Source organism: Neovison vison, chromosome 5, assembly GCF_020171115.1.
Source record: "Neovison vison isolate M4711 chromosome 5, ASM_NN_V1, whole genome shotgun sequence".
In the NCBI taxonomy this organism is placed as follows: domain Eukaryota; kingdom Metazoa; phylum Chordata; class Mammalia; order Carnivora; family Mustelidae; genus Neogale; species Neogale vison.
The window spans coordinates 99,481,435-99,494,291 of NC_058095.1; the positions used below are offsets into that span (position 1 = coordinate 99,481,435).

Here is a 12,857-nt window from a genome sequence, read left to right on the forward strand (position 1 = left end):
GCAGTATAGCATTAGAGCAATCTTAGATCTCAAATAGGGCAATCAAAGTTCCAAAATGAAGTAATAAAGAGAAAAAGAGTGCCAGAGTATAGGACCAGTACAGTAAATGGCTTTGTTAGGGTGAACTGCTCTGCTTTAAAAACTATCCACAGACTGAAGAACAGCGTTACAAATCAACGAGGAAGATAAACTTTAATAATTTACTTCTCGTTTCACTAGATTGTTAATACAATGATTCAATAACTGGCTTGTGGAAATGTCTATCTTTGATTCTTCTATTTGCAGAATTTTTTAAAGGACACACACACACACACACACACACACACACACACACACATATAGTTCCTGGTCTTCTACCCTCTGATTTTATGGTATTTTCAGCATCATAAACCCAAATTCCTAACTTTATTTAAAACATTGTAAAGTTACGACACATGGTATTTTGCTTTCAAAGCAAACTGAAAATGTTCTGTGCGCGTAGAGCTGGATGTTTGTAAAAAAACAGACGTCTATTTAGTCTGACTTACATAAAAACCATTCTGTAGTTAATCCAAGAGTAATATAAACTCTCCTCTTGGTCATAAAAAATATTTCTATTTCTATCTTCTTGAGAAAAAAAAAAAAGTCATTGGCATTGGACGAAATACTAAGTAGTGGACTGAGACTTTCCGGTGTGGGGAAAAAAAGCACACCCGGATTGTCATCAGGAATTGTGACTCTGCTCTGTCCATCACTGGCTATGGGAACTATTTACTCGGTTCTCAGTTAAATAAGGAACAGGAATAATCCCTTCCCATTGTCCTCGAGTTGCTGTAGGTAAACATGGATGTGCAAATGTTTTTTAAATGGCTGCGATGCTCAGAAATGGAAGGCCCTGGTTGTTGTTTGGTTTTTGTTTTTTCCCCCTTCATAGTTGGATGTAAGAGACAGTTTTAAAATTAAATAACTGCAGGTCAGAGGAAAACATGCAAAACAAAGCTCACATCAGAACTTCGCGCACCCTCCCTCCCTCCTTCCTCTCCTTGGCACTTTCTCCATGTTTACTGTGTCTCCTCATAATCTACGTGATCCCTTCAAGGCATGCTCTTGGCTACAGCCACTGAAATGGGCCATTTCCCTATAAATTCTGCAAGACAGCTAATGCGGGGGCTGGTAGCACTCAATGCCGAGTCCATGCTTGGATGGTTCCATTCCCCTGCTTTTCACTTCTATTTCTCCAGATCCTCCTAAGGGCAACCACATTCTCTCCCTGACTCATCCTTCTTCTTGAACAACACTTGCCCTGACCCCTTGGACCAGTCAGTTCTCACTACTCCTGGCACTTCCTCTAGTTAGCAGCTTTCTAAATGTTCGCCGCCTCAGTGGGTGAATCGTGGTGTTCCAATCTCCCTCGCTTTCAGTTGTGCCACTAAACAGTAATTTCAGAGCAGTTATTTTTGGAAATAGATCATGTCATGACCCTATGTCATGGAATATAAGGGTGTGAAGGTTGTTTCAGTTGGATTTATAGACTCTTAGAATTGTAAAAAAATGTATCAAGTATTCTTTGTCCAATGCTCTGTCTTTATAAACAGGGAGACTGAGGCCCAGGCATGTGGAGAGACTTGCCTGAATAGCACTGCTCACCAGGAAGAGAACTCAGTTCTCCTCCTGCAGAAGGCCTGAGAATTTTTTCCCCATTTACTCTGACGTCTACTGAAACAATAAAATGAAGCTACCACATGCCAGTAGCTCACTCCTTTGACCAACCAGAGTGAGCTGGGGAGAAGACACTGGCCACAGGCAGCATCAAATGCCCAAAGACTAGGGCTTTCCCATGCCGATGGCCCGAGAACCCCTCTCTTTCAGGGAGAGCAAGCCAGGGTCCACTGCATGTATAATCCCATTCTGGGTCTGCTAACTCCAAGGGAGGCCTAAGTCTGATGACAGAGAGGCAGTTTCCTACCCACCCATGTCCTCCTAATATTCGCAAAGGCTACACAACTAATGACTGAGGTCCCAACCAACTTGCTTTCAAAGAGGCTCCAGAGGGGGTCCCTGTCTATAGGCCTCTCTTCCCTGGGTTCCTGCTCACTCTGCTTCCAGCTCCATGACTCTGGTTCATTTTAAGAACGTCTTCCTTCTCTGTGCTCCATGAAACCCAGTTTTCCTACCCCTGTGCACCCTGCCTACACCACAACTGCCCCCAATTCACTGTCTTCTCTGCCACACTGTAGACTCTTTGAGGGGCAGGATCAAGTCTTGGGCATCTCCTCTGTGTTCTCCATACTTCACAGCACACAACAAATACTCTGTAAACATGGCAGCTTTTGAAATATGGGGAAGTACCACAGAGGTCACATTATCTCCCTCTTGAGCACCCAACCCCCAGTTCATCCTGACAGGTCAATTATCCCCAGGTCCAATTTATTTACAATTCCTTGTAAAGCCCAACTCCTTGTCCTACCATTCACTATGTGCTCACAGGAAGAACTTCCAGTGTCTCGTTCTTGTAATTACTCAAAATGACCTGCAGACTTATCCTCCATTAGTGGACACTTGGTTTTCTTACATGGTACCCATCCACTCCGGTTACAGTTAACCATACCTCACTTTCCCTTTGGACATGCCCCATTCCTGTACTGTGTGGTTCCAATGAAGATGACCATAGTCTCATCTTTGAGAGTGAGGCAAGGATGGGATGGGTTTATGAAAGAAGCAAGCGTGAGCTTACTGCATTCCCCGATACCCACTACTGGTTCAGGATGGGCATCAAACCCAGTTAATAGGATACAAGGAGATTTTCACCAGGACCTCACTTTTACAATGAATCCCCATTTTTGAAGGATAGTAGGCTTGGCATTGCTTCCCACATCCTTGTAACATGTGAAGCTCCAGACTAAAGCCAACATTGGGAGGCAGAGTGGAGAGATGGAAAAAAACCAGGCCCTGACTTAGTGCTGAATCCATCCGTCGCTGAAGACAGACCCACCCTGGAACCTTCCGGATTAAATGAAATAATAAATTTCTTTTTTGTCTAAGCCAGTTTGGTTTGGGTGTTTGTCACCTGCAATCAAAAAAGTCTTAACTGATGTGTCTCTGAGCACACTTCAATCCTTCTCGCCCCACATCTTGGTTCAAGGTGCTCACCTATCTGAAATTACTTCTCCTCCTTCCCATCCACTCAAATCTATCTATGTTCCAAGATTTGATCAAATTTCACCTCCTGCATCACACTTTCTCCTTCTAAATTTCTCAGGCAAGTATTGTCTTGACCAAACTTTTGGTACTTTTTGCACATTTGCCTCCTACTTAACTTTCTGTGAATATGCCCCCCCCACCCCTATGAAGCTCCTCAATGGCAGAATCTGAAACTTCTTTGCATTTTCTAGAATGCCTAGCAGACTATGGCACACGTATTAGAGACATATTAAACATTTCTTACTTAATACAGGATTAAACTTTTTCAGATGTACTTCTGAATAACAACAACAACAACAACAGAATCCAATGCAACTGTAAAATACCAAAAAAATTAAGAACTTAAAGGGATCACAAGTCAATATTTAAGGATATGATGTATGTGACCAAATGGTTGCATCCCATAATATTCTCTTATATATTTATCTGTTCAGTAACCATTTATCGTGAAATTCTCAGCACAGTAAGTACTGTCATATACCACATTTTAAAAATTTTAATTGTGGCTATAAAATGAACTTGCCTCTAGAGTATGTACAGTTCCAATTTTACACTTGAATTCTGTAGTCCCCATTTGTAGTTTAGGACAGATGAATTCAGCAAGGAAATAGAACAAAGTGCTATTCCATAATTTTTATAAAGGTACTGCTATAAATATATATGTATATGTATTTTTTTTCCAACTGATCATTTTTATTTTCCCCTAAAAAAGCATTCCAAACATTATTTCTCCTCTGAAGTGCTGCCTTACAAGTTTAATTTCTGGGCTCTTTCAATCTTTTCTGAAAGTCTGCTGTCCTCTTTATCAATTACCAAAATTCCCAGTATCAAGAAAATGGGGTCTCTTCTTCCTACTGCCTATCTCTGTAAGGGAAAGTCGTCCTCAGGTAGAGCTTTGATGTTCCATTAAAACTTAAGACTTCCTAACAGATTCATTATTTTATTAGTTTATTTCGCTCATGGTTTGTAGGTTTGTTAGAGTTGACATGAATGGACTTGCAACAGAATTCCCAAGTGTTTTCTCAGTAAGTTATCACTTTGTTAAGAACTCACAAGAGAATCTGAAACCTGCATTATCACATTTTGGTGCTCATTACCACAGGTTAGAGGTGAGCAAGAAATCTCTTGAGATTCTGGAGTTGACCAGTAGGAACCAAATATGTAGTTCTAATCTAGTTACGTAAAATACGTACCCAATAAGGACAACTATCCTGTGTACTGAGTTACAGCTAAATAATTGTGTACTGGGGGATCCTGGAAAACAGTACGAATAGTTGACCAAATAAAATGGTAAGGAGGAACTAATATAAAGCTATCCTACACAGAAGAAACGGTATATCCCTACCTGAGACTGTAAGCCCTTGGTTCTCACAATGTTCTTATGAGCTGTAGATCAAGTGTGAAAACTGAGGAATGGTAAAATCATGCCGGTTACTTTGGCAACTCAGGTGGCTGCACACGTAATAGTTGGGAATCTTAAGAGAAATTAATAACCATCAGGTTTTGGTGCCTGCCGTGATATCAGGCACACACGAATGAAAGACAGCCCTTGCCTAATACTGAGGAAATACATTCCGACGATAGAGACGTCTAATGAAATCGGTCAGTGGCCTCTTGTATTACCATGAAATGATACTATCCTCCACAGAGTACTCAGATATTTTAAATCTTTATCTCTGACGTTACATTTGGAAATCAGCATATATATGGAGGACATACCCATCTACATATCTATGCGATGTTGAAGGGGAAAAACAGAGCATGCGGGAGGAAAGTCAGGAATGAATCAAGAATATGAATGAGAACTTCAGCTTTGTTTCTGCCCGTCTGCAACACCTCCATGTTTGCTGCGCTTGTCTCGTCTGGTTGGCGTTGGCTTAATCCCCTTGGAAGCAGCAGTAGGGGTAAGTCAGGAGAACTAGCTTTTTGTCCTAGCTCAGCTGATGATGTGTCCTTGGACATGTTTCTCAAGCACACTGAGCCCCAGTTCCCTGGTCCGTAGACTAAAGGGGAAGTACAGTGCGTGATCCCTAGGGAAACTTTCACCTCCGAAATACTATGAATATGCTTAATATCGCCATCAGTCTACATAATGGATTACATTCCTCTCTTGGCAAACAATAGGCCTTGCAGTCTGTGGATCAAAAATAATTCTGTTCTGCAACGTATGCGCAGGGCTTGCAAGAGATGCACCTCATTTAGGTTGTGAGGCAATGTCTTCTGTCACGGCCGTAATTATTGCCTTTAAGTAACTGCATTTTTCTGAGGCAAACGTTGACTGCTTTTCCACTTTTGCTTTTCTTAATTTATTGCTGGCCATCACAAGTAGTCTTCATTTCATTAATAAAAGAACATTACTGCGCATTTTGCCTTTTAGCCCATCCATTATTCATACCACCAAGGAGACGGAACTGAGGATACAGCTGTTGGGGCATTAATCTAAGGAACCCTTCCCCTTGCTCGCCCTCACTCTGTAAGGACTGAGTTACGAGTTGCTTGCCACTCTGGAAATGTTTTGCCTGCTAGTAAAATTAAACTGCCGAATCAATTGAGATATCCACCCTCCTCATTTTATTTGGCTTACTTTTATGCTTGTTATGATTCTGTTTTGTTTCGCTTTAATACCCTTTTGGGGCCACGCCAGGAACTGCACTGAATCTGGACATTACGACAGGGTATTTCTCCCTGAAGTGAAGATTGTTAAAATGGCAAAAGGACATCTCATGGAATGAAACCTAGTCAGCTTCTAAGCTAATTTCTAGGTGTCTCTCTTAAAGTATTCCTTACTTTCTGGGAAGGAGCACCCCCCCCTGGTTCTCCATCATCTTCTTAAACACAGGCTCTTCCTGCTGCTCTTCTTAATAGAATCCCAAGTTGTTCTTGCTCTCTACAATGGGTTTCTGATGGCCTCCCACCAGAGGGTTAAAATTAGAGCCATTTACTGAGCTCAGCCTTCTAGAGGTCAAAATTCATGTGTTTCCTCTGCCCTACAGACCTTGATTTTTTCATAATGGAAGCTAAACTGAGCTGCCATCTTGGTTTTCCTTCATCATCCTAGTAAACTAAAGCACAACCACAACCATAACTAATCTGATGGAAATCTATGAAAATTTAGAATTTACTAAAGGAGGTAAGTTATGGGTAATTCCTTTTTTACAAAAAACTTTTTAGCTTTACTTAAAGTCTTACTCCCAAGTTGCTATAAGTGGAATCCTGTCCTATGTAATTTGATTATCCACACTTTAATTTACTCCAAATCCTTCAAAAACACATTTATCCTCAAAAACACGTTTATCCTTGGGGCACCTGAGTGGCTCAGTATGTTAAGCCTCTGCCTTCGGGCTCAGGTCATGGTCTCAGGGTCCTGGGATCAAGCCCCGCATCGGGCTCTCTGCTCGGCAGGGAGCCTGCTTCCTCCTCTCTCTCTGCCTGCCTCTCTGCCTGCTTGTGATCTCTGTCTGTCAAATAAATAAAATCTTAAAAAAAAAACAAACACGTTTATCCTCAAAATTAAGGTCTTCTATATTAATGGTCACTTGATTATACAGTTCAACTGTTTGTTCATTAATTTAACAGATATTTATTGAGGGTGCCCTATGTGCCAGGCATTCCAGTAAATGGTAGAGATACAGATTTCAACAAGCCCACCAGATGGTATCTTTTAACTTGGAAACATTTTCTCCCTAGGAGTCAAAAATTTTTTTCTGGGAAGGCCAAATAGTTAATAATACTCTAGCCTTTGCAGCACATTCAGTTCTTCAACCCAACTGCTCAACTCTGCCACTGTCTGGGAAAAACAGCGTTAGGCAATTTATAAATGAATGAGTGCGGCTGTGCCCCAATAAAATTTTCTTCACAAAAAAAGGCAGCGGGCTCGACTTGACCCATTGACTATAGTGTGCCAATCTCCGCCCTAGAAGGTTACATTTAAAACTTAGGCTTTCCTAGGATTTTTGGAAGAGACTACCTTAAGTAAAATTAATGCCACAAATCCTCATGAATCCTGTAAGTTCCTCAGCAGTTTCTCCCAATCAGAGCATCAAAAAGTTCATGTTTAAGTTTCATCACAAATGCTTCTACCTGCAGTAAGATCCTCTTGCTCAGGAAAATCTGTCTGCTGTGTGGAGTGGCTGGTTTTCTCATGGAAGTGAGGGAGACCCTGGGAGGGAAGCCATCTTTTCTGAGCACCTCCTTTGGGCTGGGGTCTGTGAAAGCTCGTTGGCACAGGCAGCTCATTTAATTCTCACCACAGATTTGGGAGATCAGTAATACTCTTCTCGTGCATATAGATGAGGAAAGGGAGAATCAGAGAAAACCATGTAACTTGCCTAAGGTCACATGGGTGGGAAGAACCATGGGCTTCCTGGACAGGCACCTGGGCTTCCTGACAGCCAAGTCGCCTACTCTCCTTGCGCTGTGCTGCCATTCTTGACCCTACTTCATTCACTTCACTTTCCAAGACTTTCTGGTTTAAGTATCATGTGGCTGACACGGATTCGAGAACCATCTAACTTTAGCAGGTCGACATGTACACTCTTTCTGGATAAATAACAGTCTGTCAATACTTATGATTAAGTTCCTCTTTCCTACAAGCAGACACCTAATAAAATCTGTAGTACATCAGTGACCATCACTGGGGAACGTTCGGAGTCAAAGTATGGCATGAATAAATACAAAGATGAGGGCAGATATTTTTTTTTTCCTTTAAATCAAAAAGAGGAAAAGAGATTCCTAAGCAAGGTCAAAAATAAATAGGATACCACCAAGTTTCCGATCAATACTGAATCATCGAGGATGTCAGGAGAGGTATAAAATCTCACTTTGGTTCAGAGCCAATCAGTAGGTCTTGGAATGCCATGGCCACTGCTCATTTCAGTAACAAGAAAGTGACATTTTTAAAAGACAGAGAGATGTGGCGGGCATCCTCTCTTAAGGATGGAACTCTCCAACAGTGAGCCACCTGTTTGACGTGGGGAAAGGACGCAGACGTCTCACTCTTCCCAGGCTTCTCTCAGTACCATTCGTGGAACGACAGGGCAAAGCAGTGCCCATCTTTTGAGCCTCTTGGCTTCACTTTTTAACATCAAGGCTGCAAACCCATACCTCCTACTTGCCTGATCCTTTTCTCTGTAATCACAGCGTGGGTGGGTTCTGAAGTTTAAATCTCTGCCTTCTCTTAAGTGTTACCCTCTGTTACAGAGGGAGCCTCGGGTCAGGCGTGGAGTTGGGTGGTTAATCCCTTGCTGGAATAGGGGAATCTGCTCGTCCTTCTGGCAGTGCTCTGACGCTCCCCGGGGAGCACTTTCTCAATGGCAGAGCAAGGCCAAGGCAACGTGCAGTGAAACGACCCGCAAGGCATGCAACTGGCTGTGGGCGGTTGGCTGCCGGCTGAGGCTAGCCTGGGAGCCCTCCTGACACCAGGCTGGGGTTCCACCCTGGTTTTCGTGGGAACTCTTCTTTCAAACCCGCACCAAGCAAGATGCATTTAACTGACCCCATTCCTTTTAACAGCCGAGCATGACAGTGTTTAATAGCCTCGCAAAGACTGCGCACGGCTGCTACCGCTCTGCCTCATTACTCACTGTTTCAGGACGGTGCTTGAATCCAATATGCACATTTTAGTCACGTCATGCCTGGGAACTCAACCACCCTTTTGTCCTAGCTCACCTCCGCGTTTTATCTCATTTAGCATTTTTAGCTTCTGTCTTGTTTTGATATTTGTTTTATTTAATTGGGTTCCCCCGTTCTGGCCGCTGTAGAAGATGCAGGATTCTTCTCCATGTGCTGTTGGCCACGACACCTGCCACAGGGACACCTTCACTAGAGAGAGGCACAAAATCCGTGTGACCACAGCCCCTTTGGATCAGGACGCATCTTCAGGACAGGGGTGGGGGGGAATGTAATGAGATGTAAATGTTTTCCAGCTGCTTGCAGGAAGGCCATGAGGGAGTGGAATGGCCCAGGCAGCTCATTCTTGGGGCAGGGTCCCCTCTGGACTCAAGGAGACAGGAGCAAGGTCTCCTGGAAAAACAGGCCAAGCATGGTGCTGCTCCCTTGGCTACAGCTTGGAAGCAGCAGCTCTCTGTCCAGAGGCAAGAGAACCAAGGAGAAAGAGGAAAATGGATACCCGCCCTTTCTCCACCATCACCAAAAAGCCTATTAAGAGGGACATGACAATTCTGGGCACCCCGAAGAGATGCTTTTTTCCAGCCTATGCCCTGATGTGAGCTGCTTTACAAAAAGGAACCGGGACTCCCAAGTGTTCTGCTCAGAGTAGCGAAAACAGCCATGAGCCCTTGTAAACACAACAATTGGGAGTGGGGATGTTTGCCTGTAATGATTGTTTATGTTGCAAGTTGGCTGCCACCGTGGTTAGACAAATGCTCCCACTTCCGTGGAGATAAAAGGCAAGCATTTGCAATCAGTGAGGAGACTGTGTTCGTTCTGAGGCTAAATGGCATTATAAAACTTCCTAATTAAGCATATATGCCGATGAGTTTTTAGCATCGTTTCTCCAATTTAACTTTACATACTGGGTGTGCTGTTTACTACAGCATTAACTATAAACATTGTTGTTACTGCCCCCAGCTGGAAAACAGAGCAGTTTATGTGTGGAAGAAAAAAGAGATTATCTCCCATCTGCTCCTGCCCATTATTCAAGGATGTGTCATTTTGTCTGCTGATGGGAACCATCACTAGGATCTTAGTCAAATGGCCTTTTTATACTCGGCTACATTTATTAATTATTGTGTTTACTTGGCATTTTGCTCCCACTCTTACTCCCTCACATTGAACAACATCATTTTCTAGCATTTTCTTTTTGAAATTCGATATTTGTATGTGCCATTTTTATTACACAAACATGCACAACTGTAATTAGACATAGCTGATGCATATTTTTAGTTGTAGATCAACTTTACTCATATGTATTTGGCTACTATGCCTGAGGTTAGGAGGCGTACAATTAAAAAAATAAGGGCAGAGCATGGTGTGATTCGATTTATATAAAGTACACAACCAGGCAAAGCTAATTAATGTGGCTAGAGTCCTGGTCCGGGTCAGTGTTTACCCTCAGGGCTATGTGACCCTCCCAGGAGGGCCCTGATAGAGGCGGTGGGGATCTCTGGAGGTGCTAGAAAAGCTCTGTGCCCAATCTGGGTCCCGTTTTTGAGAATTCACTGGAACGTGCATTTGTGGTATCTGCACCCTTCTGAATGCAGATGATCTCTCAGTAAAAAGTAAAAGTCGGAGGGACCCATTTCTATGTTAAAACGTCAAAAAAGAGTCTGCATAAAGGCAAATCGTGATTAATCCCCACCCCGAAAGGTTAAAAATAAAACAAAGTTCTTGCTATACCTATAAAGTTATTTTACTAAAGTAAAGAAAAAGGTTGTGTTGCAACTCTGGCATGTTTATCAATCTAGAAGATACAAACGGGCTCTGTGTAAAACTGATGGTGAAACATTTCATTTATGCTTAGGTGTGTTCTTGCTTTAAACAGATTTGGGAATTATCATGGTTTTAGTATACTGGATGGTTTGTCAAAGTGTGCCCTGTACTGCTTCCTTAAGTCCTTTGTTATGAGTGTAGAAACAAAAATCAGGAATAATTAATTGGGGGTTAAAATTATATATTATATGTGTGAGTGCATATATACACACATGTATAAACACACGCACATATATATTTCTCTTTCTGTAAAATTTAGTAGTCTAACCCATGAAAAACATTAGGTAGCCACTACATTACTGCACGTGGACTCCATCATTTGGGGGAAACAAATACAAAAACCACGGGAGTCTTTCTTTGCAAACACAAAGATGTGGAGCTTTACCAGGAGATCATTTCAGAAACATTAAGATGGAGGAGAAAAGTTCCCTGGGACTTCTCACAGTAAAATTTTCAAATCATCAGAAACCATCCTGCCTGTGGATAACTTAAAGAGACACAAACAATGCCCCTTGAAGGAAATGCCAGGGCAGTTGACTAGAATAGAAAATGATTGGGATAGAATTCTGAACCCAGTTTCAAAAAAAAAAAAAATCAATACCTCCCATACACAGTCCCTTTTGCTTCTGCAGATAAGCCAGCTAAGTAATCTGACAGTTACAAAATATTGAGAAATAAATTCATGCAATAGCTAGTACATAAAGGGATTTCCAGGGGGAGGGAGGGAACAATAAAACGAAAACAAAACAAAACAAGAAGGTGGAGAATTTGAAAACACAAGCTTACCAACACACACAATGCATTCTATAGCTCATTGTACTTGGAGGAGCTTCTACTGCTAACGTGTAAATGCATTGTTTCATCCATCTAGTAAGGTCAAGGTCGGGCTTGATGACTTTAAAATGACAGTATATACTTCTATAGAACGCACACTGAGGCGCCATTGTTCTTCCATTTGTTACAGGACAGAAGAGCACCAGAAATCATGGTTTTAATTAGCAACATCAAGAAAAGGCTTTGGCATTAATGCTAAATATACTGTCCTTTTAACTGTAAGGAAAATTGATACTGAGCATGTGCAATGGAAAGAAAGCTGGCAAATGTCAGTGTGAATAATGGGTGAAAAAAAGGAATGAGGGGGTGTGGCATCTCAATCAAGATTAAAATGAAACCGATAAAGCAGCATATGGACTGGATAACAAATCAAAAGCATGTTTATCCACTGAAGGAACTGGTTAATGGAGACTGCCAGCACGTTGCCATGGAAACACTGACTGTTGAGCTGCACCATCTCATACCTTATCCAATACATTCCTGGTTGTTGGTAGTAGTCCAAAGACCCTGATCTCTTGATGGTAAACCCGTGGTCCAGCTGAGCAGAGAGAAATGGGGGCAACTCAGTGGATCGACATTGTGCTAGAGAATTACGACTCCAGACCAAGCCGTTCTTCACCGACTATACACTGAGATACAGTCACCATGCCTCTTTTGCAGGGTGACTAGCTAATAGCCTAAAATCTGCACATTGAAAATAAAAAGGCAAGAAAAGGCACTAATCCCTCATGAATATCTCAGAGGCCAATTTGTTAGAATAGATCTAATTTGTCAGACAAGGTTTTGAATGCACATTTAATAATGTCCTCTCAATTTCAAAAGATATAAACACCTCTTCATATGCCATAGAATGGAAAATGCGTTACAGTTAAATAAGGTACTGAAATCCGTTTTAGCCACCTAAGAGAAAGCAGATTGGACTCCCTCCTCCCCATCTCACCCCACCAGGCTTAAATCGGAGGGCTTCATGCATATGAAATAAAAGATGAAAAGGACCCTCACAAGACACAACAGTTTGGATTTCTTTAAGAGTTAATCTTCAAAAGCAGAGCTACTCTTAAAGGTGAATCTTAATAAAAAGATATAATATAAAACAGTCAGTCAGTTTTGTCTCTGAAAATATAGAAAAGAAAAGGAAAAAGTTTTCACTGTATATTAAAAATGCGTATGTACAGTTAAGCGCTTATGAACCACAAAAGGTACGGTAAATAGAAGACAGGGTAAGTTCTCAAAGTTGTTCATCCTGGAATAAGATGTCAGCCTTTGGCTACCTAGGAATGAAAGATTCAACCCCCCCAATCGGAAAACAGTCATCATGCTGTAGGCCCACTCCCCCATCCCACCCAGGACAGGATGCACCTCGCACGCTTTTCTTTCGAGAGACGCTCATGAGT

At 42.1% G+C, this 12,857-nt stretch overlaps 1 protein-coding gene across 4 annotated transcripts in view; it reads right to left on the bottom strand.

Annotated features, from left to right (window-relative positions):
- The window catches only part of DCLK1 (doublecortin like kinase 1), a 350,518-nt gene that overhangs the window by 6,928 nt on the left and 330,733 nt on the right, over nucleotides 1-12,857 (bottom strand). For 2 of the 4 annotated variants that reach the window (XM_044249594.1, XM_044249593.1), the window contains exon 17: nucleotides 11,928-12,001. The exons of the other annotated variants lie outside the window; for them this stretch is intronic. In XM_044249594.1, coding sequence (XP_044105529.1) covers nucleotides 11,928-12,001 — 74 coding nt within the window. The remainder of the gene's footprint in view (nucleotides 1-11,927; nucleotides 12,002-12,857) is intronic. 4 annotated transcript variants of the gene reach the window in all.